At 38.6% G+C, this 25,761-nt stretch overlaps 1 protein-coding gene across 1 annotated transcript; it reads right to left on the minus strand.

Moving 5' to 3' along the window:
• Positions 1-1,320: 1,320 nt before the first annotated feature.
• Positions 1,321-4,032, minus strand: psmg3 (proteasome (prosome, macropain) assembly chaperone 3). The gene is made up of 3 exons (XM_079233527.1): positions 3,935-4,032; positions 2,995-3,223; positions 1,321-1,957 (listed from the first exon to the last, which is right to left on the minus strand). Exons 2-3 carry the CDS (start codon positions 3,211-3,213, stop codon positions 1,805-1,807), a joined length of 372 nt encoding a protein of 123 aa, XP_079089653.1. The 5' UTR covers positions 3,214-3,223; positions 3,935-4,032; the 3' UTR covers positions 1,321-1,804.
• Positions 4,033-25,761: the final 21,729 nt, after the last annotated feature.

The following is a 25,761-nucleotide window of genomic DNA, read 5'->3' on the forward strand; positions in this document are numbered from 1 at the left end:
CCCGCAGGCTACGGTCCAAAACGTAATTATAGGATCAACATGGGGAATAAACTCGCCTTTCAGAATAGACAACCGACCTAATTCACTGCCATTTACAGACGCCCTGCCGACATTATCCACAACGGGTCCAACCAGCCTGGACTTCCTTGTTTGAAACAGGTGCGTGGCTGAAATCGAAGTCCACAAACTCGGCGAGTAATGTCTCAAAGAAAAACCTCGAACTGGAAAAACTCGACAGTTGTGTCGTAGCTTGAAACGTATCCTCTGAGAAAAGCGTGGAAAAGACTGACTTTCAAAGGAAACGATGAGGTTTTTAATTGTTTCTTGAAGCGGCGAGTCGGAGGCGCAGCAGAGATCAACAGGTTGAGCCGCGCAGGTAACCGGGTCACGTGTCTGCAGCTCTACGTGTGTCGTCATCACGTTAGTGATGTATAATCTGGGACGGATTACGAATCAACTAGCCTTCACGACAAGAAGTAATAAACTTCTGGAAAATTATGGAATATGTACTTGTATTGCCTTACATATTTGTTCTGTATGCCTTGCTATTGTTTACATGATTTATTTGCACGTTATACTTTTGTCAACAAAAAAAGATTGCGTTGTAGCCAAAGAAAAAGTGTGATTAAAATATTCCATATCTAATATTTTCATTACCATTTATATACAATATAAGTACAATCAACCACCAACTCGTAAATAATAGGAAATGAAGCATAAAGTGGAATAAACACCTCTCTGATGCAAACATGGAGTATAAAATTGATAATTGGCATATGTATGCAGGTTATACTGTACATCCATGTTTTACTAGTTTGACGTTTCAAGAATAATTGAGACATAAATTCAACATTACAAAGTCAAGGCCCTTGTCGCAACCCATATATCATAATCAATCACACATATACGATTCCAAAGGACTCTCACATATTACTAATTCTTTCATCTATTACATTTTACACCCTTTTAATGATGCTAAATCCATCGTCATCTCAGCCGATGGGTCTTAAATAATAGTTATCTTTCCTCGTTGCTTTTAGGCATGATTTGCAATAAATCAACGCAACTACAGAGTGCATTGCAGATTGCAAATGTGTTGACAATCATTCCAAATGAATGTTTAACTGCATTTCACCCAGTGTTACACAGATGTGATTGATACATAAAGCAGATTACAAAGATTAGACAGGGCATGGCCCAATTTTCCAGTTTGATGGGAATATTTGTGATGCTTAAACTATTTGTCCAGTGCAAAGCCTAAAATATCCTTCGCTGGGGCTAAGAAGACAGGAAAAAAAGACACATTTTAAAAGTGGTTTATTTAGCTTTATTTCTAAATTCTCTTAATGAAACAATTTTGAAAGTTTTCATTCTAAAAAGACAAAAATAGCAAACAGTATGAAGTACTACAAACAAACAAAAGGAGTAAGGTCAATACATATTTCATACAGTGATGAAACTGGATCTATTTGCGCTCCTTTTGCAAACTATAATTTAGCCAATGGACATTCATTCTTCTGTTTTCTAAGAGCACAGTGACTTGCAGAAAATCCCTCTTTACAACCAAATAAACTCAAATATATTTTCAAAAAAATCTTCACTGGCTCAACAAATCAAAAAGATCAGAGCCAATGAAATTGGATTATACAATTCTGTCTTGCAGCACAAACATCAGTTTATTTTCTGTCTTCATATCACAGACTGACATTTAGTAAATAGTAAAGTCCTTCAGTTGACATTGGGGGCATCCAGAAGGCCTGTATTTCAGCCAGTTTTCAGGCTTTGTGTCCATTATGTTGACTCCCTACCAGACTTGACAACTTTTGATGATCTCTTTCATTTGTTTTATTGCATCTATGGAGGAATCCTTGAGTGACAGACCCAGTAACACCGGCCTGTTGCCAGCTTCTTGAGACACAAAGGTTGCCAGGTTTTTGGCACAAACATGTGTCAGTGGCTGAAAAGGGAAACGCAAATCAGGTGTTAGATTATTACACAGATAAATGCTTTGATGCAACATGTTTATGTCAGAGGAAATTTCACTGATGATTAACATGAAGGACTTCTACAATCTTTGTATGTGCAAAGGCCTGGCCTGTGACTGATAAAATGAGGAAATTAATAGCCTGTAGCGCTTTACTGGCACGGACACCATATCCTTTTACTCTATTTGATATCAGATGGATCAATAATCTCTTTCTCTATTCAACATATCTTCAAACACTGAGGTTGTATAGATATCAGCTCACTTTTCAAATCATTCCCACTGGGACAAGTTTGATAAAAACTTTTCCAATTACATTCTGTACTGCCATCGCCTATGTGGTAAATAGTAATAACTCGCCTTTACTGTCATGCAGTTTTATTGATTGGGCTATATTCCACACACCATATGAAAAGTAATTTCTTTCTGTGAAGTTCTCCCAAAGTAAGCAACGTTAGCACGTCTCTCAATATGATTTACAATATAATTATATTTTAATGAAACCCCTGATGTAGTTGTCGCAGGTTGTCTGGCTGCTGTGAAATTCGGTAAACTTTCCAATAACAGAGATGAAGACTTGGCTGTTGACTTAAAGCTGAATTACATTACATTAAAAACATCCAATCATGATTATTCTTACAGTCTGTTTTACTGGGCTTCAACACTGTGCTTTCCTCACAGAAAACCCCACACCTTACAAGAGAGTGCAAGTATATACAGTATGGATTGTCTCTAAAAAAGTCCTGCACTGTCAACGCAATAAGCAAACATAATTATACTCCATTCATCCATTGATGATCCATGTCTAGCACTGAAAGCCAGTTAAAAATGACACGCTAATGCAGGGCTGAAATAGGTTGCCTTGTGCAAACTAACAGACCACAGACCACACATCTGATCTGCCCTTTCACAGCATGGCATCAGTTACCCAACAAGTCTGTCTGATGTCCTGTGAACAAGTCTATAACACATTGATACAATATTTATCAGAACAATTTAATCCAGCATACCTCGTCTTTGCCCAGCAGGACTTTGGTGGAGAACGCTGGTGTGCTGATGTCATTAGATCTGGAGTCAGGTGTTACAGATATCAATGTCCCCATTTTTCCATACTGAGTGAGAACTATGAATATGTAATTGCTGAACTGTGAGCAGACGACCTGTGTTGAAATTCCATTTACTTCTTTCTCCGTTTGTTTCGATCTGATGATGGGATCAGTAGACGACATTTTGTCGATCCTGGGGAAGAAAGAGAAACAGGAAATGGTACATGAGTATTTCCACCACTGATTATTCTCCATCTGATTACTTGCACTTGCATGCAGGACGTCTCTCATTCAACTAACTGCACTGTACACCTATTTTCCTTTTATGAATTGTTATATGCATTGCAGCAAAACCAGATACTCTCCGGGAAGTACTTACAGTTACCTCTACAAATAAAGTTACTGCATGAGTGCAAAGGTAATAACGTTAGCATTTAAGGGACTTATCGGTGTTACATCATTCATATGAGGATATTGTGCATTACTGCAATGTATTGCATAATCCCTTGACACATACAACCGTTCACTTATTTGCTAAATATAAGACGAGATACGATTCATATAAATGATACTAGGGATTAGTCTCATATTGCACATTGTGAGGTGCTACGTAATATAAATATAAAAGTATTTGAGCGTTTAGTCCTTACTAAAATATACATCCCATCACTTGGGATGTACATTTTAGTGAGACTATACTATTACTTTACAGGGGAGTAACGTTAACTAAGTGAAAGTAAAGCTCTGCAGAGGTGATGCTCAGCTTTGAGGAAGTCCTGACATGCAGAGGCTACTGTTAGCCAAACAGCTAACGGTACAGTTAGCTCCGGTTGTAGTCTTCATAGTTGACGTTACAACGAACAGATTATTTAGCGTATGTGTGAAACAAAATACAAAGCCTCACTCTGTTTCTTCGTCTGTGAAAAGCGGAAAGCTGCTTCTGCACTGAAACGCTTCACTTTCAGCAACTTCAGTAGCGAGCTGTGGTGCTCTGTCGTTCACCCAAAACAAACGTGCGCCGTCGGGTTGAGCGTGCACTATCTATGCGTGATGACGTAGGAAGTCACGTCGGACTTCCGACTCACATTACTTCCGGGATAGTTTATGTTCAATGTCAAACAAATTAGAGGAATTATGAGTCCCTTTATTATATAAAACTGAAACAAGATTTGTGCTTTTATGTGTGGGTATAATTGGCAAACACCTTTCAGATTCAGATTATTAGTATCCAACAACTACAGCTTTCATGAGGCTTTTCAGTTTGAGACTGTTGAGTAAATACTGACCTGTTTTGAATTTGAAAATGTTTAAAGATTTTGCAAAATATTTTGCAATTATTTCTCTATTCAATAAAAAGCCTTTTGTAGTTTTAATTACATCCCACTAATAGCACTTTTTATAAGAACATCCAAGGTAATATTTTATTTAATTAAATTAAATAAAAATCTAAGAATATGGAAGTCTGTACAATTTAATGAAGCAAATACATGATCATAAGAACAGCTGTTGTTACCATAAAATGTTTAAACCATGAGGAACCTGCGGCTGAGTGGTAGTGTCTCAGAACAAAAGATATTATGTTGAGTTTGAGTAAAAAAAACAGTGTATGTTTTCATCATTGTTTTTCAGTCATTGATATTGTCCTCATAATGAACCTTCCTTACAAGATCAACACAACTACAGTAAAAATAAAAATACCTTTTTGTTTTTCTCACAAAGTATATGCAACGTTCCAGCAATGTTCACAATGCACAATTATACTTAAAGGAATACTTTAAAAAATGTTGTTGTGCAGGTGCATAACAAGTCGCTGTGAGTCCGGACAAGTACGAAATATTTTAAATAGGAAGGTTTTAGCGAGGATGCTTGTGACTGTAATTAAATGTGGCCCCCATTTAGTTTAACTCATCAAGACTTTTCTTAATTTTTTTATTCCCTGTTCAACGTGGAGGCAAAACAAAGTTTTCTTCAAGAATTCAAAATAATACAGGTCGAGTCATTGATCCACAAATGATTATTTTGGGGGTAAAATATTCCTTTAATCTTTAAAGTAATTTTCCTAGAAATGACTGTAATGACGTGAGAATGATTCAACTGAACTTCTTTAATTAAGTATTATCAAGAGTGAATGTCTTTAAATTAAGCCGATCCTCTGCCCTGGTACATTTCAATCAATATTACGTGTTAGAAACACATCTTCCAAAGCAAGAAACCACAGAGGCAAGATGTTTTCTAATTAACTGTCAATGGAGCTTTAATTTTAAGAGCAAACAAAGATTTGCTTTTCATTTGCTTCTCTTTTTTTTTTTTGAGCATTGATTTTTTGGAAATAGTGGCAATAGAGAGAAAAGGAGAACGTGTCTTTGATTGCTTTAATGGTTGTTAATACTTTTATGATACAAATGAAATGGCAGAATAAAGTCCATGAATTGTTTTCGTTTCAGAGCACATCCATTGTGAAAACCAACTGAAAAAGTATATTCAGCCCAGCAGTTTGAACTGCATTCAAATTATATATATAGGCTCTGCAAGGACAATTTAGGAGGACTTATACATTTTTGGCTACATTTGCCAACTACAGCAGTCACATCTGCATTCACAGCTACAGAAGAGGCGCGCAGTGCAGGGATTTTCACTGTTTGAAAAAGTGCTTGCATGACCTTTTTTTTTCAGGTGGATGTGAAGCTCCACTGAAGTCTGCAAGTGCTGCATCAGGCTGACTGATCCAAAAGGAGCCATCCCCATGAACATGACACACTCACAATGTCAAATAGAGCCGGCTCAGCGGAATTGTTATGCACTCTGAGTAGGCAGCAGTAGGTATGAAATTGGTTGGACCGCTCTCTGTACTCCTTGGCTGACCATCTGTGTCCTTGACTGATCATTTTGATCCCAAAAAAATTGTAATGCAAAGATCAATATGAAGCATTCTAGCATTAGTTCTGTAATGTACTGTCACAGAATCTGCCATAGTATGTTCATGTGAACTAGCAATGCACACACGTGTTTAAAGGCCACAGTGAGGTAATGAAGAGGTTTAATAAATTATGACATTAATAAAACATTTTGGAATGAATATGCATTACTTGCAATGAATATGCATAACTATGCCAAAAGGCAAGTTACTCATTGTTGAGAGTAGAACACTAATTCGAATCATAGTCTGTACATAAGAAGTAGACACAGTCACAGTGGCATCACCCTTTGGTTTGTGGACTGCTGTTTTGAAGGCTCAAGTTTGTCATTTTGGTCGTCGCCATCTTGTTTTTTTTGCGACCAGAACTGACTCGAGAGGGTGTTGCTATAGCACAACAACTGAAAACACACTGTGAAAGGGTTAAAGTTGTAAGACAAAAACATGGACAACTCTCAGACCATGACGTTGTGGTAATGACCTGTCAATCACAAGGTAGTCCCGCCCTAAAGCATACCCTGCTTTATGGTCTATTTTACTCTAAATGGGATCATAATTTACTAATTGAACATCATGCTGTTGAAGAAGACTGGAAACTAGTGAGCGAGACCATGAACTCATGTTGCCGCCTCCAACAAACAAAAACAGCAACATGTTCCCCATGACACTTTTCATACATCATAATTTAAAAACACCTCAGTAGTTTTATAAACTACACATATTTATGCATTTTGTTCATATTAGTTTGAATCAACCCTTGCTATTTATTAACATCAGCTATGGAATGAAAAAACTGATATATGTTGATTTATGTGTTACGTTCTCCACAGCATTGCTCTTAGTTGAACATTTCCAAATTCACAAATGTCCTTTGCTTATCAGGAACTCATAGACAATGTTCAAGTTTATCCAATGAGTGAAGAGAAGAGTTTTATGATAGGAAATGTCTAATACGTTTCTTATTAATCATTCCATGTAATATTTCTTTGTGAATGACCAAGGACTTGTTTTGCATAATGAATAGACTCACACTACTGTGTCTCTTTCAAGGTATCGAGGGTCCTTCAGCTGTTTCCAGGGGGACAAAAGCAGTCTAATCCATTTTAATTTGATTCATATGAAGATATACAGGTCATGAATTATTAGTGAATGATTTTCAAAACAAAGGCTTAGTATTCTTCCTTTTTTCCACTCACCTTTCCTCGCATCTGACATGTTAACAATAGTAGCCTTAAAGCTACAGTCAATGCATTGGAATCACCTTGAAATCACAACCTTTGGATTACTCATCAAAGAAAGGCAGGATGCAAATTGCAAATGTCGGTTGTGTAAATTGATGTAAACTCATCAAGACATACTTTGTATGACGGTTCGACGTCGTTATGTTTGGTCATGATCTTTCTTTGTATCCTAAAAGTTAAGTTTTGTCTTCACTCAGAGAAAAATAAATGTTGACTGTCACATTTCAAAAAGAGTTGATGGTGCTTAAGGGTTCCTCAATTTTACAAACACATCCTATCTGTGTGTCTGTGTAACTAGTCAAGCATTTTCTCTTTCTCTATCTATCTCACACACAAACCCTCTGTGGTAAATGTCATCCCAGATGAAAATATTGCATTTGCTGGATGGGGCAGCTCCCATCACCACCCTGCATTTCATCTTCACATTCAAATTTGCTGCCTTTGTTTATCTCATCAAGTCTCTTTGGTACGCACGGAATACTTATCACATAGACTCATTTTCGTCTCTTTATGCCTTTTGAATAATAACTAACTCAATATTAGGTCATCGGTGAAACATTCCCCTCACACCTGCTTTGTAAATTCAGAGAATCTCATATGGAGGATGGAGGCAAAAAGGCAACTTCATGCCTCAGTACATTCCACAGTCACACATTCTCACTCACACACTAATACACACACACACACACACACACACACACACACACACACACACACACACACACACACACACACACACACACACACACACACACAAACAATTATTACCCTTGTGGCCACTAGAGTGCTGTGCTGTATTGCAGATAGAGCTCAATGGCGACTATACCATGACATTTGAAAGTTGCACTCATGCCTCGTGGTTAACCCCTGGAGTGAGTTTCCATTAAGTGTTTTTAAAAAGCAGGCGAGAAAAAAAAACAACAAGTCCAGGTCATTGCTAGAAAGCCTTGGCAAACTGTGATTTACCTTTTCTGCTTCCAGACCACCCAATAACAATCGTGTTATTCTGTAGTGTATTGTAATCGAGTTTTACTATGACAATGTGATTTCTTTCATTTTTTATTTTGTATTAACACTTAAATCAGTATGAACAACACACATTTAAACAACAATCTGTAAGAACAGCAGAAGATGACCATAATCTAGGCGAACAGGAATTAATAACCAACAATGATTACCTCACCAACAGAGGTGTCTTGTTTTGAAATAGCACTTTTGATCTTTTCCATTTATTTTCCACTTGTGGCAGACATTAAAACAAACCAGTGCTGAGAAATGCAAAACATTCTCAAGCACAACAAGCCCTTTCATTCCAGTATAGTGGACCATGAAAGAGGGGAATGATTTCTTATGTTTCACAAACCATGTGTGTATTGTTTTTTTCTGCTGGTTTGCATGGGTTGTGACTGACAGAAGGCATATTGAAATATTTTGGAGACGAAAACAGAAATCAGAGAAGCAGCAAAGACACATCCCACTCGGTCTCATCTCAGCTCCTCACAGCGTTCCAGAAATGCACACATGAAATCATAACTGCAAAGATTTAACGTTTGAATGCTTTGTTAAATGACTGCATGCTCCTCAAATCATAACACACAAAAGCAGAGACATCAGAAATTAATTCTATATAACTGTAGAAAAAATATTTTAACAGCTGTTCTTATACATTTATGATTTCAGTTCCTTTGCAATGTCTTTATTTCATTTTCTTTCCATGTCTCCAGTGTTGATGAAGATCCTCTGCTCTACTTGTTTTATGGCAGTGGACACTGTGGATACACAAACCAGTAGCCAGCATGTACAAGTTTCCCTAAAAGCTGATGCAGAGGCAGCAATTATTACCTCAAGGTGTACTAAAGCCAAGGTGATACTCTGGAAGAAACAAACACAGCATGCTGGGGTAATCTTTTAATCCAACTATGTTCCAATTAGGCTATAATAACATAACTTCCAACTGAGAATGTCTAACTCACAAACAATATCTGTCAACAAACAGCTTGACAGCTTGTGACCAAAATACTGGATATATAATGACGTTTGTTAAATTCATGTATGCATACACAGACAAATTGTTTGACTGGCCCCAATTCAAGCAGATTGTAGTAACACTTCAATTTCTGAAACAATAACTTGAGTTTTTAAGAAAGAATCAGAAGATCATATTAAGTCTTGTAGTTTATAGAAGAAGAAGTTTCAAAGAACTGCTTGAAGCTTAAATATGTGGAAAACACAGACATGGACCCATTTAAATGTGCAAGCATCACATTCATAGACATTTAGTTCTTACTTGAAATGTTCCTTTTGTGTTTAGAAGATAACGTTGTGTGGAACAGATGTTTCTCTTATTTTCATGATATAAGAATTTTTTCAAAAAAGAGTTTATGCACAACAAATACTTTTTAAGATCTCCATTTCACTGCAGTAGAAATATCCACACTGAAGGGGGAGGGCAGAATCTATCCATAGACCAGAGTGGAGGTGGGAACAATGTACACTATTAATATTTGCATCATGTTGAAAGTGAAACCTTGTTTTTCGTTGAAAGTTGCAAGGTGTTATAGAAGTGATGACCCTTCAATGTTCAGAGTCCTCAGTATTCAGGTCAGCGGTGGACATACACGTTGCTTGTCCTTGTTTGTAGATTACATCCTTGGCCGTTTCCCTCTGCAACACTTTGCTCATGTTTGGAGTGAAAAGACCAAATCTTCTTCTTTTCAGCAAGAATATTTGAATAATTAGCAGCAGAGAATACTTGCTTTTCAACACATTGTTCTCATCTCAGGGGTACTTTAGATATTAAGTGCTTCACATTTCCGTTGTTCTCACACATTAAGCGCTCACATTTGGTTCTCAATCTTGTATTTGTAATCATTAATCCTGACTAACGACCTTCATTAGGTGCTAACTTGGTTTATCTATGCATGTATGCCATGCAGACTGAGAGCCAGACTTGGCCAATTACAAAAACATAATAGTTATACAAGATGGAATTAATGTCACCGGGGTAAGGGCATATTGATGGCTTTCACCAACACCGTCTAAATAGTTGAGCATATTTGTTTGATGAGTTCATTAACGCTAATCAGTTTCAACTGCTCCTTGACATGTGCATGTAAATGAAACATAAGTAGCGTGCCCTTTAGTGTTGCTTGAATTTGCACAAAAATGTATCACCTGATTAATTCAAATAACTTTGTTAATTTGAGCCACTGATTATCTGCCTGGTCTGTGATGCAGCACCTCATTAGATCCGTATGGCCAGAAGGCATTCATAGCGATCTAGCTGATAAATTACATATTCCAAACTAATATTGATATTCAGCAGCATGATGTACCTAAATATAATTCCTGATTTAATTATTAAATGTACACCGAAACATATTTGAAACCCCAGTATACGTCTTGAATGAAAATGGTAAAGCCGTGTAGACAAATTCAAGGTATAACACCTACAATGTATTTTCACAGATGGTAATGAGGAAGAGTTATTCTTTCCTTGAAGCCTCGGGAACTGGACTCAAATAGCATCCATTTGTTTTCTCCACTGTCGCTTAGTAATTCCGAGGAGAATTCACACAATACATTCAAACTTCTTTGATAATAGACGACACACTCAGACGTCCTGGAAACACAGTACGCAAACAACGGAGTACATCTTTCAGATCACGTCTGGAGTATGACTAAACAAACTCTGCTTGTGAGAATGCATACAATGCAAACTCTCTAGAACTTGCATCAGGGCAACCTTAACAGTTTGTATGATACGTTGTTTTTCTTGCTTCCTACAAATGTCTAACAAAACAAGCTCTCGGTGCGGCATGCGCATGCCACTGCAATGTGCAAGAACAGCGGCCGCCCCGGCCTCACCTGACTCGCCAGGTGGATTGTTACACAGAACCATGAGAAGCCGTCATCGGAAACAGTTTGGAAAAGGCAGGCAACCAATACTTGGCAGGTGATTGGATCAACAATCAAACGTGTGCCAAAACCAACCGAGAATCGATCGACGAAAGTCCTTCAAGTCATTCTTTGCTCTTCTTTCAATGATGAAATACTCCCCAGTTCTAATATAATGGATGCTATTGCAGCATCTATGCTAAACTCTTCACGTGCCATCGTCAGATCTTCATCAGTAGGTCATGGTTCATGAACTCCAAAGGTTATTTTCTGATAAAACGATTTACATTGTATGGTGTACCCACTCACATTATCTCCTATAACTCAAGTGACAAAATACTGTAGCAGGAATGCATCTAAATACATCCAAATAAATGTGGAGATACTTTCTGTTTCACATTGTTCTACAACAATGTAGAATGCTCCCTTTAAACAAAAGGTTTCTTTATTACATTTAGAAAGAATTCAAGGTTTTGATCTGGAACCAATGTTCTCAGATATGTAGTATTCACACATACATAGTTGTTGAAAAAATTATGTTAGAATGTGGATAATTAAAGAGCTATGTGCTTTGATGGATCAGTACGAAGGCGACTACATATTTAATGGCTTGGTAGCTGAAACATTTTCAACTCTCCAAAGAGGTAAGAAGGAGCATTAAATTGTGGAGGTGTGAAACTCTCTACTTTCTCCTCTCACACAAGAAAAGCTAATTCACTGTGATTAATTCACACAACACCCTGCAAACAAACAACCCCAAAAAAATATCCATGCAGGTTAATTAAGTGCATAATACAATATACTGTAGCTTGCAGGATCTCTCACATTCAGGCGGGGGCACAGGTGTTATTTTATGTTGGATCAAAACATACATGATATGCATATTTTAGAGCGCTGAAAGTTCTCTCTCGTGCAGTACAGTTGAGAGGCAATTCACATCTGAATACTTCATGTTCCCCTTTGTGAGTCCGCTGTATTTTGCTCCATGCAGGCTGACGGGTTCGTTCAGCATAAGTTGAACCTCAAAACAATCAATGAATAAAACAGCAGACGTGGCCACTGTGAGAATAAGGGCTTTTAATTTGTGCTGCACTCAGTTTTTCATGTATCAGTATTGCTGCCTGGGAAGAGGCTTGTCACAAGGAGATAGGTCGTCTGTTGCCTTTCTTTGTGTATGACGGGACAGCAACTGAGGAAGGTTGTCAGCAGACAAAGAAACCTTTTAATCACAGATGTGGTCCCAATAGAGAGCCTTGGAAGCGGGTTCATAACATTCAGGTCGCTGCAGGTCCTCATCTAATATTCCTAAAGGTGGAAAACATTGTGAATAGATTTTGGGCTGAGCAAGGGAAATTAAATCTGTAATCTACAAGCAGTGTCAACAAGCATTCTTTATTCTTGCACAGACTTTCTTTTGAGTGCTGGTTTCCTTGTTTGTAGTTGTGGTGGTGTGTGTCGGTGCTGCTGATGTGTGTGTCGTTTTGCATGATTTATCACCAGCGAGGCAACCGCTCACACACACTGAGAACGGTGTCAGGACTTGACTTAAAAAAATGCCAAAGAAAAATGTTCTGAAATGGGCTTACTTCTTCGATATGCAACATCTATGCTAATTTGAAATGAAGATCCTCATTTTTAAATATCACATTTTGCACACCACCTTAGACATCAGGAGCTATATTCATCTCACCTTTGGCTGGTATTCAGTTTGTTGTTTGATGAATACATGGGGCCATTTGGGTATTGTTTTTCATGAGACGTAATGGGCACAATATTTTACAGTGACATGGCAATGTCTTCGTGGGCGGACCACCCGAAATTCATTCATCAATCTGAGTCTCATGTGTTTGATGACTGGGTGGCATTTTGTAAAGACTGAGTGAAGGTATGGTGGCATGTCTGTGATTCTGCCTTGGCATTATTTAGAGCAGCAGCGGGCACCCGGATACATTCCACACACCTGAGAAAAGGTCACAGAGAAAAATGGAGAACAGCGGCAAATTGCCTTTCCATCCCATTACTGGTCTTTGTTACCACAATATGTTTCCCAGCCTGCCACACTGGAGGGCTGCTGTGAACTATGGGTTCTGGTTTAGGCCGAGAACTTTGACTGTTACATTAATCTAGTCTGGGTGTTTTCCACAATTCTTTGTTTAACATCCCCGGGGGAATTGGGAATAATCGAAGGAGATTATTTATTATCACTTGTTTATTTCTTTATTTTGTGGCTACCTAACATTAAGGACTGACTATATTGACAATTGTGGGTTTATTATATTTGAAGTGACACATTATGTGTTTGAATTTGAGTGAAGAAACCTTAAGTCTGTTTTGTGCTTGCAGATTAGAAGATGATGAGAAATGTTGCAATTGCAAAGATGACTATGTCGCCTCATTCATTCCTGAGGGTTGTCTGTGAATAGCACGTTGGCATGGCCCTCCCTACATTTACATTTATATTCATCAATATTTAAGACACCGCAAAATTGTGCTGCAGATTAAAGATGCAGTTTTTATAAAGCAAAACAATACTTACATAATAAATATGACTGTGGCTCAGATCAGAATGTACTACATGTTTGTATTAACTTTCTTTTTAGTCATCATTTCCACGAGCTTCTGCAGCTCAATGCGATGTCTCACTGTGCATTTCTTTCATTGGTCTTCCTGAAAAGAAGGACTGTTCCTCCTGTTTACTTCCTGCTTTATTTTCTGTTAATTAAATAATTGATTAATACACTAATTGTTGCAGCACTCGTTTTAAAATCTGGTATTTAAAAAAACAACATATTACGGATTTGTTCCATAGAAACATTTTGAGACTTCCCAGGCACATTAACGAACAACACTTCTCATCCTTCAAAGCATGTTTTCAGGTGCAAATTAGTTGTAAATGCAATTCTTAGAAGTCAGGGTTGTGTATGTATGGACTATATGAATAACACAGACTTGGCTTGCTGCACAGGTAAGATGCTACTTCAACTATTTTGTTCTCTTCATGTGCAGGTTCAACTTACTTTTCCATGCATACATATACACTGCATTCTCAATATGTTTAGAAGGAACAAAACGAAACCCAACAAAGCTGCTTAGTTTTGTTTAGGTAACAAAACCACTGAAACTTCAACTTAAGCTCAGACAAAGATCATGGTTTGGCTTTTTATTTTTTTAAAGCACCATTAAAATAGGTCAACATTGGCTTTTGGTTTAATAGGAGACACTGAGAGCGTTCTCCTGGGTGAAAGTCCCGTGATTGTTTGACCCACTCATCTACCCGGACCTCCTCTCTACGCCTACCTGCGCAGACTTTGACATGAAACATATTTGTGATACATTAAATATTTCATTTCCCTTTAAAATGTAATTGACAATGCAGATTTGTTGGTCGGTAACACATTGTATGGAGATCAGACGGGTTAATTAATTAGTTGAATAATTAGTGACGTAGTCATTTTATTCACAAGATAAAAATATTTTCTGTATTTTACTTTCAAGATACTCCATACTTCTCTTCAACACTCCAAGGTCAATGAGTCAGCTGCATTCATTTGAAACGTTCAGGGTTTCATATGCAGCGGTTGATGAAATATTGTTACATGTGTGTGTGTGTGTGTGTGTGTGTGTGTGTGTGTGTGTGTGTGTGTGTGTGTGTGTGTGTGTGTGTGTGTGTGTGTGTGTGTGTGTTTAGAGGTACAAAGAATGAGAGGGTGGTGCCTGTTGAGGTTGGAGAGGTGAGTTCCTCTGTGGTCCTCTGTGGTGTTTGCTTTGGTTTTCAATCTCTCCTCGCAGAGCCTCAAATGTTCAATGCTGTGTTTTCTGTGAGTGCACCCAGTGTCCAGGGCTCGTCAGGCGCACAGAGCAAAAAATATGCCATTTTAATGTGCTCACTGAACAGGAACAGTGTGTTTGACTTTGGATGTTCTTATCTGCCCCTCGGTAGTATCCTTCTCACATTGTAATTTGCGTTTCACTTAAAGGCATTTTGTTATTAAATTATTCAAATGAAAACTGCCACAGTATATGAAATAAACTTAAAGAGAATGGGTTGAGATTCCACTTGAGGCAATAGTGGTTGCTCGCTATTTCACAAAAAAGTAAAATGATTTAAGCCAATATAACTCAATCCATGAAGGAGACAAGAAAAGCAATCCTATTAATTCTGTTGCCATTCAGATATGTTCCCACACAACAGGAAGATGAGGAACATTTGCTTCAGTTCTCACTGTTTAGCCCTTGTGTTGTCTTGGGGGTCAAAATGACCCGTGTACGAGTGTATATGTATGTGTGTTGATGGGTCATTTTGACCCCAAGACAACACAAGGGTTAATTAGAGTTGATGGAATTAATTACACAGTGTGTAACCTAAAAACTCTAAATGGTACTACTCAGTAATTGATTATTGTATTGATTCACAATTCGAGGTGAAATGTGCATGCCTGAATTGGACAGGTATGCCACAAACACAAATCGGCCAACAAATCATCAAAATAACAGTTAGCAAGTGAACAGCAAGAAGACTGAAAGCAGCCCTAAGACAAAGCAAGGGTCCACGTTGGCGGGGGGGGGGGGGGGGGGGGGGGTGGGGGGGGTGTTGTTAAAAGGTACTGGTGAAACAAGGAATGTGATCCAGCCTCTCAGACGCCACAACCAGTGTTGGAGGTAACGGATTACAGTAACGATATTACTATTATAGGTAACGAAGTAAAGTAACGCATTATACTCAAAATATTGGTAACTACACTACTTTACTAGACCTCAGTAACGCGCTTTTCTGCATTACCCAAGACATTTTTACCAGTCCGGAAAGTTCTCTTTTAGTGGCGCGCTAGTCGTACGACACTTCCTGCATGAACAGTAGCAACAAGCTGCTAGCTAGCGCTGCTGCTGCTACTGCCCGCGACCCCTCTGCCCAAGTTGGGTGTCGAGCCTGGTCCCGCTATCTTCGGTGGTTTTCGGGGAGCTAGCGGAAGTTTACGGAGAGCTAGCGGAAGTTAGCGGGGAAGTGACGGAGCGCTAGCAGGAGCCCCAGCTAGCTACAGCCCCAGCTAGCTACAGCGGGGAGCTAACGGGGACTCTGACCGAAGGTAGTAGCGGCTCGTAACCTGACGTTTACGGTAGATTGTTCATGTAGGAAGTGTCGTGTGACTCGCACGATTATTATTATTGGAAATTATATTAATTAATAACAATACATTATTATTGAAAATGTATCTTTGCAGTTAATTTGGACATTTGCTTAAAAAAATGTAAAGTGAAGTAACTAGTAGTGAAGTTACTTTTCAAATGCAGTAACTAGTAAAGTAATCTAGTTACAATTTTCAGAAGTAACTAGTAACATGTAGCTAGTTACTTTTTCTGAGTAACTACCCCAACACTGGCCACAACAATGCACATTGACAAAGTATTTTGTTGGATGACGCCATGTCGTGTCGCAGCTAAAGTTGGGGTCACATACATGCACAGCAGGGACAGAAGGGAAGTGAATGTGAAGTTTATAAGGAAGATGTAATACCTTTTTCTTCTTTGAAGCCCTTTATACAGATGGTTGCTGACACAAATTCAAACTGAACTTTGAAAAGCAATCTTTCAAGCCTACACAAGGTCAGTTTTTGATACCAAAACAATACACTTTGAGTCGAGTCTCTCATATGATGCCTATTCTGAGGCCAAGACATTCGTTTCTTAGAGGGACGGACTCATTACATTTGGTTCAACAAAAATGTTTGGGTTGCTTGACACTATCAGGTCGGTTGGGCCGAATTTGGAATTTCAGCCCTTTTGTAGAAAATGACATGACAGATGATCACATCATAGGCGCCTCTCTTCAGGTGTTTGAACGGTTACGTTGCTGTCATTGGGATCTGTGAAGTTAGCTTGTGCAGTGAGCCAAAAACATGAAAGCGCAACAACAAAGCAGAACATTTGACAGGTTACTGCAACATCTGTGCTGAGCAAAAATACCATATTTTAGCCGGTTAGACTGATGACACAATTATGTTGAAGTTATTCAATTGTGAAAAAGTAAATGAGTTAACCCCGGTCTCCCGGGAGCTCGGATGAGGTAGAGAGTGGAAGATGGTGGATGGTTGAGTATTGTCTATAAACAGAGTCTGCATTCATTTGCAGATATTGGCAACGGGACATGAATTGGCATTGGAAGCGTTCTTTTTGTTCTATTAGTATTCTGAGCAGTAGACCAATCACGGTCAAGCAGTCTTTGATTAAATGCAGGTAAACAGTTTGTGCTGAGAGCAAAAGAGGCAGAACCTTTTGGACGAATTGCAATCTCAAAAACCCACCGGCTGTCGTCTGACGAAGATGAATCTTTTTATTGGTATAAAATTAGCTTGTAAACTGGCTACTTGTGAACAATCCAGTTGTAGTAGTATTCCCTCAACTCCAGTTTTGCATCTCAAGTTGTTAATCAAACTGAAAACAATGAGCAGCACATGGAAAAGGAAGTCTTGGCCTGAATATCCTCTGGCTACATATAGCCTCTTGCCTCCAGAGGCGTATCCATCCCCAGGCTGATAGCTGATGGGTTCAGAGACTGATGCTTGAGTAACATATTCAAGTTTGAGACTGAAAACCAAGATCTGCTTCCTGTTACAGCCAGTCATGTTGGCGTGTGATGAAAAGTCTTTCCCTGAGCTAAACAGATGCTAGATGCCCACCTTAAACACACCTTAATTAAACTGTAGTTGCCACATGCAGATACTGAAGGAATGATTAGTATAACAATGTTGTCACTGAAAGTAAATCAAGATTTTACATGACTGTCATCATCAGTGTTCTGTTTGATAGGAGTGTTGACAACTCCCACCATAAAAAAGCCATTGTTCGGCTTTACTGTACCAGTTTGTTTGCTGGGAATATTACCTGCCAAAGGTCTCTTCTGAATACCTTCCAACAAAATGGCTTTAGAATTACAAAAGGCAGATGCCAACTATTTATTTAATTCATTCTTACAACATTTCATCCCCAGGAAGCTGTAGTAAAATGTAAACTTTGTTCCAGCTAATTGTGAGTTTGAGCCCTGGAGCGCTTCAACAATTAATTAGAGATTTCTAATGATGGAACCACATTTATGAATAATCAATGTCTCAAACCGCAGGAGTTAGCATAGCCTTGAGGGGGGATCAACAAGGAGGATTATTGTAATTATTATCATTGCTACTTCATTTATTTATTTATCTAATATACCCTCTGATAAAATATGTTTGCATTTGGCTGATTTCAAGTCTCAAGCCACACATAAATAAATAGTTAAGCCAACAGTTTCTACTCATTGGCAGAAACTAATCCCTGACATAGGATGTTCATCATTGGTGATCTATTATCCTGTATTTACATTAAAACACATTTCTCTACAATCACAAGAAGTCAATGGTTCTGGCCTTCAAATCAACAGTTGCCTATGTAATTTAAGTGAAATATTAAAAAAGAGCAATCACTACCTTGGACTAAAACAAATTCAAATTAGCTATTTGACAATTTTATAGCATCATGGAGTGTTTTCACATTAACATCACAGGAAGGATTACTGTCGTGGATTAGAGAGGCTGAGTCATGTGTGGGCAGAGCAGGTAAGCAGAAGCAGAAGTGTTGCTATGGTGTTGGACTTGAAAGTACTCTTTATGTTTCAAGACATCAGACTTGCGTAGGCAAAGTCTGTGCAGTTGTCATCCATTTGAGCGCAGGACTCCGGTGGGACGAGAGGAGGTGGACTCTGTGTTTACATCAGTGATGATTGGAGCTCAAGCATAGTCTTGGTGGACAATGTATTCCTCATGCCGAATGTTTAATTCTAAGATGCCGGCTATCTGCTTGTTGTTGCTGCTGTTTGCATTCCTCCTGATGCAAATAATAAAAAGATGCATTATTGTTTTTGTGATTTTTTTTTGTCTTGTTCTCTTGTGTTGCAGATGGGCTACAACTGCAGTTTGTTGTGCATTCCTGTGTCACATTATGAGAATAACTGATCTCTAAATCCTTGAATCCTTGAAGCTCAAATCACACTTCTATGTGCTGTATTTAATGTCAAATCTTATTTCTAAAGAGAAATCAGTGTTGGCAGTAACACAACAGGCAAAATTGGTCAAAGTCTATTTCTATTTTCTACAGAAACCAGTGGATGATTATTCAATTCAATTCAATTCAGTATATTTTATATAGCCCAACATCACAAATACATGTTTGCCTCGGAGGGCTTTACAATCTGTACACATGACATCCCTATCCCGGGACCTCACATCGGATCAGGAAAAACTCCCCCAATAAAGATAGTAAAAACCCTTTCACAGGGAAAAAAGGGGAAGAAACCTGAGGGAGAGCAACAGAGGAGGATCCCTCTCCCCGGATGGACAGAAGCAATAGATGTCATGTGGCCAGAATGAATAACGTAACGGAGTTACAGCACATTCAATGAATGTGACAGAAATTATTCATATAATGAGTAGTATGCATGGTCCATGATCCAGATAGCCACGACCCATTAAGCAGAAAGAGGTAGAGAGGAGGGGCATCCCAGGGGCAGTGGGAGGAGAAAGCAGGACCATGGCAGCTGGCAGGACGGCTCCAGGCCAGTTGCATCAGCAGGGCCATGGTTGCATCAGCAGGGGTCCTCCCCCTGGTTCCAAGCAGCCACGAATCCATGGAAAAAGAAAGTAGAGTTAGTAATATGCATTGAAGAGACAATCATTTATCCAGAAGAAGAGAAAGAAGAGGTGAAGAGGAGAGGAGGAGCGAAAGAGGAAGATAAGGAAAGGAGGAGCTCAGTGTATCCTAAGATGTCCCCCAGCAGTCTAGGCCTATAGCAGCATATCCAGGGGCTGGACCAGGGCAAACCTGAGCCAGCCCTAACTATAAGCCTGAGCCAGCCCTAACTATAAGCCTGAAACAGCCCTAACTATAAGCGCCATCAAAGAGGAAAGTCTTAAGTCTACTCTTAAATGAGGTGACCGTGCCTGCCCCCTGAACTGAAAGTGGAAGCTGATTCCACAGAAGAGGAGCCCGATAACTGAAAGCTCTAGCCCCCATATAAAATGGCACTATAAGGTCCTTAAGATATGATGGTGCATCACCAGTTAAGGCTTTGTAGGTAAGGAGAAGGATTTTAAATATGATTCTCGATCTTACAGGAAGCCAGTGGAGAGCAGCTAGTACAGGAGTAATGTGATCTCTCTTCCGCGTCCTCGTTAGTACACGAGCTGCAGCATTCTGGATCAGTTGGAGAGATCCAAGGGATTTACCGGAGCAGCCTGATAAGACGGAGTTACAGCAATCCAGTCTTGAGGTAACAAAGGCGTGAATCAATGTTTCTGCATCGCTTTGAGACAGGATGTGCCGGATCTTTGAGATGTTCCGTAGGTGAAAAAAGGTGGTCCTTGAGATCTGTTTCACGTGAGAGCCAAAGGACAGGTCCTGGTCAAAAATAACTCCGAAATTCCTTACGGTGGTGGTAGATGCCAGAGCGATGCCATCCAGAGAAACCATATCATCAGATACTTGATTTCTGAGGTGTTCTGGTCCGAGTAAAATAACTTCAGTCTTGTCTGAGTTCAGCAGCAGGAAGTTGCAGGTCATCCAGGTTTTGATGGCTTTAAGACACGCTTGAAGTTTGTCGACCTGGTGGGTTTCATCTGGCTTCATCGACAGATATAGTTGAGATTATATACACTTTTATTTTTTTAAAGGTGTTTGTGAGAAAAACAAATGTAGCTGTTAGAAACTGAATGGCAAAGAATGGAAAACAACATGTGTCACTGTTAGAGGGAGCAAGAACGACACACAAGGAAAATGGTTCAGCAAAAAGAAGCACTATCACCTTTCATTAAATGTGCATATAATAATTAAATGATCCTGTTTAACCTTTTAAGATTTGTCACCTATTCAAACTCTGGCAAAATGCAATTGCTCAGCATTTGTATTTGAGCTATTTACTTTCTTGTACAATACTACAATGGCCCTTTTTAACAACAGTCTCATTAAACTTAATGTCAGTTTTACTGTAGGATAGAACAACCTTGTTGAACATTGTATGTGATGTAGATCTCAGCTGCAAGTAAACAAATGAAACCCAAACTTTTCCACATATTGTATCCCTTGCAGAAATCTTTGTGTCTATCTGAGCAAAACTGACATTTGAATTCAAAGCTCTTGTCAAAGTTGCAAACTGGAAGTGTTTCTACTAAAAATACCTACGTGGCTTTTAAGACCGAAGAGCTGCCATATCCGAGTGGGGAAAATATACACAAACAACAACAAAATCTCAATTATCAAAAACAGGATGATGATTTTGCACAGTTTATAAATTCAGGAAGCGCATCATTGCTGAAGTAAATATAAAATCAGATTGCTTTCTGACTCCTGCAGACACCTGAAGTGAGCAACACAACCCCCATAGCTCAGCTCTGGGAAGCAAAAGCAAAGGCTACAACGCACACACACACACACACACACACACACACACACACACACACACACACACACACACACACACACACACACACACACACACACACACACACTCACAGCATGAATACAAGAGCAGTTCAACCCAGTGGGTTGAACATACTTGCTGATATACAGTATGTGTACAAAAAAGTCCCATCCAAACAACTTTCAAAGCAAAATGTGAACCAACTCAGTTCACAAATTGTTTGCCCTTTTTGCCTCGAAACTTGGTGTGCTTGCAAAGATATTTGGACTCAACTGAGAGGAAGGAAGGAAGGAAGGAAGGAAGGAAGGAAGGAAGATGGAAAAGGTGGATATGTATGCAATTACAAAAGTGCATTGCAAAGTATCTACATTGCAGCACAATAACCTCTCACTTTAATTGATTTGCTGCTGCCTACATTATATAGATGTGAGATGACTTGATCCTGATGCTTGCTCTCTCTCTCTCTCTCTCTCTCTCTCTCTCTCTTTCTATCTATCTCTCCCTCTCTCTCTCACTCACTCTCTCTCTGCTCACTGCTGCTGTCCCACAAAGTCTGATAGGATCTTGACGTATTCTAAATTGAAACTAATATTCACCTGTCTTTGAACTCCTGCCACTATCCAGATTCATAATTTTACTCATAGTCCTTGTCCGTATGAAATGTCAATTGGACAGGCTGCTGTCAAGTTGAAATGTTCACTTGCTACATAGTCTGACTGAATATAGCATTCAAGGAATGTGACATATTACCTGTATCTACCCCTGTAACAAGGATTTCATTTATAGAAGTACTATTTAGCTGTCGTATGTAGATGTTCTGACGTGGTGATGATGACCAGAATTCATGTTAAAAGTTCACATGCAAAGAGGAACCAAATATTTAGGTTACTGTGAGGTTCTTGAATGATTATGAAACAGTCTCAATGTAATACTGATGCCTCTACTTAACCTTCATCAGTGAGAGACCCAGCTTTTGACCTGCAGAGCTTCACCTCGCTGTTCCACCGGTACCCACTGGGAGCAAACACAGACGCCATGCTTCTTGAGACCCAGGCCGTAATTGTTGGAAGTAACCAGGACTGACTGAAACAGACTGTCAGACAACTGTTGCAGTACAATTTAGGGTTTTCTAACGACAATCTGGTGCTTTGAAGCACTACTTTCATCCCAGCGACTGCCAAAATCAACACAAAATGAAAGATCCTTGTAGTAACTTTAACAACCGTATAAAAGGCAGGAATTGCTTGGTAAACCAGCCGTGCACATCAGTGTGGCCCCGCCATGTTTTTTCAAGAATGGAAGCATCCTAATAAACTCTTAAGCACTCAGAATGATTAGCTATTGCATAACCTGAAACGGCGCCAAAGGGTTAAAGCCCAGTTTTAATGTATTTCAGGCATTACTGGGCTTCACAATTGGGCTGCGATCCAAAAGGACAATTTCAGAGAATTACTGAAGGCACATTAAGTTGTCAAGATACCCATTCCATCAATGAAAGCCGAAAGAAACATTGTGTTGCAGAAGAGAAATTCCCCTCACACATGTTGAATGCGTTTCTCCTCGTCATGGCTTTGTTCATGTGCATCTCCTAAATCACCTCTCTTCAGCTAAAACAACATAGTCTACATTCTTTTAAGCTGAATAGGGAACTGTATACTGTGTGGGCAGATGCACAGAAATTCACCGTGACATATACCGACAGCGGCCTCTTGATTTGATTACATTTATAAAGGGCACAATTATTTTGGTTTGGAGAAGGTGAGAAGATTGTGTTATTTCAATTCGGGTTATTATATTTATATTAGTGTACATCGGCTTATCAGCGTCACTTGCCATCATCATCACATGGAAAAAGCTCCAAAACAAAACAATACAAGCGCTCAAAGACCTTTTGGCATATGGGAACATATTTTGAAAAAAATGATGTATTAATGGTTTGAAGTGATCTTCACTTTGGAAGAAATCCTTTAACAAACCATTTAAGGCAATTAAATGCCTTTCAGTCATCGTCACTTTTTGGAGCAAAACTACATCCTAATGACTTAACAGATTAGTCTGCAAGGCTCCGCCGGTTACTATGTGTCATCGTTTATATTCAGAAATATTTTTTGGCGTGTACATGTTCAAAGAAATGGCTTAAGTGTTCACAATATATATATATATATATATATATATATATATATATATATATATATATATATATATATATATATATATATATATATATATATATATATATATATAACTAAGTACAGCATGTCTATTATTGCAATTAAGTGATTTAAATGGTTTATGGCTTGGCTGGTTGATTTCATGCTCTCTGCTTTGGACTCCAATAATCTTCAACAGTTAAAGGGTAGAATAGATTTTTTATTTTTATTTTTGGCTCATTCAGGTATTGCTTCACATATGAGCAGAACACACACCAATAACCTTAATGTTTACAGATATTTGTCTGTGTTTACAGTCCCCAGTCTCTCCCACCGTCTAATATGCACCTAGTGACACTTTCCATATCCATAAGGCTTTATTTATTGTCTGATGATAACACTGCATAAGTATAGTTATAAGCATGCATATACATGTATAGTGCTAATACTAATATGGCAGAAACCTTTATAGATAATAATAAAATAATTTGACAAGATGTTCTGTGTTCTTGCATTCATTTCATGATATTTAAAAAAAAATTCTTCCAGCAAACAATGATGATAATGCATGCATAAAAAGGATGATCCTTGTATGATACCGATATGGGCTTCATAGAAACTGTAACCTACTTGTACTGTGCACAAGGAAAGGTAATCCATCCATCTAAAACAAAGCAGAAAACACACACACACAATCTCACTATTGTCACTGTAAATAAGTAGACCTCAGATATTATAATTTCACAAATGAAAATGAAAAGAGCAACAAGAGAAAGCTGCTAAATAAACACTGCTTCAGGCTAGCAGCTCAAGGCTACGTTAGCCACTACAAGTACAAAAAAACTCAATCTGCAATCAAACTTTGCAACTTGCATCGTGGGAAATGTAGGCTCCAGCTTTTTGCAAGGGCGAGGAATATGTGAAATGAAATAAATGATATCTCTGGTTCTACTGCAATCAATGTATGTAACTGAGTGGAGTGCAATGATAAATAAGTGGAGTAGCCAACTATAAGTGCAGACAGCTTTTAAATAGTCTTTTTTATATTTTATTTCTTAACTATTTCTTTACATTTTAATATAATGTATATCTCAACATACAAATATCCAAATAAATATCCCTAAACTATGCAAAATGTTTTCTTGAAAGCTTGTGGGAAAAGTGTTGCTGTCTTCTTCTGTTTGCTGAAAACCATCCACTAAAATATTTCTCATTCCCTGCCAAAGATCGACACACAAGCCAGTTTCCAGCTGTATAGAAAGCCAGATATTAAGAAAAGGTGGCCTCACTCTTCTCAAGGCTCGAGTCACTGCACCGACCTCTGCTGTGTTCAGGATTATGTAACTACAAGGTGATGCTGTCAGATTGGACAGAACAGCTGAGCCAGTCCTCGCTCTTTCCTTCAGGTCCATTGTAATATGGAGACTGATTTTTGGATTCAGTTAAAGGCGATATGTGGGAGTGCTACATTCGCTTTCATTAGCATTGTCTTTGTTCCGGAAAGCCCAGACTGACCTCATCTGCTTCCTGAAAGTGTGGCCTGAGTTGATGGACACTGACTGAGCATAAATATTCAAGCACTGTGGCTCCATCTGTGCTGCCACATTAAAAACAGCATTATCATTTCACAAAACAAAAGCTTTTATGCCACACCTACTTGTGGTCGAATCATAATGTTGTTTGTTCAGCTTCAACAACACAATGACTTTTTGAAAAGTGCAGCGGTGTTCAACACAAGAAATTAAAAAGACGATTCCCGTGATGCAGAAATGTAGAGGAGAGATTTACACGAGTCATAATTATTATTCTACAAATGATCACAGACATGGAGACTCAACAGAAAAACGCGATGAGAATATGAACATTATCCCAACATTTCAACAAAGGAAACATTATCTCGTGTTATGTAATGTCAGCTTGGATTTCATTTCCTTTCTGTTTTCATTTTTAACAATGTTTCATCTCTGCCCTTCTCTGTTGTGAATATGCAAAAGAGTGTTTGTACAGTACCATATTCATTATTTCATATTTCTAATGTGGTCTTGTGCAGTTATACAAAAGCTTAGTTATTCTGACTGCCACTGAATA

The sequence above is a fragment of the Taurulus bubalis genome, assembly GCF_910589615.1.
Source record: "Taurulus bubalis genome assembly, chromosome: 17".
Classification (NCBI taxonomy): Eukaryota; Metazoa; Chordata; class Actinopteri; order Perciformes; family Cottidae; genus Taurulus; species Taurulus bubalis.

What these genes read in the sequence shown, in the direction of transcription:
- psmg3 (XM_079233527.1), bottom strand. Translation starts at nt 3,213, where the DNA reads ATGTCGTCTACTGATCCCATCATCAGATCGAAACAAACGGAGAAAGAA. An exon ending in TCCTGCTGGGCAAAGACGAG is followed by an intron (nt 1,958 to 2,994) that starts GTATGCTGGATT and finishes TTCCCTTTTCAG; the next exon opens with CCACTGACACATGTTTGTGC.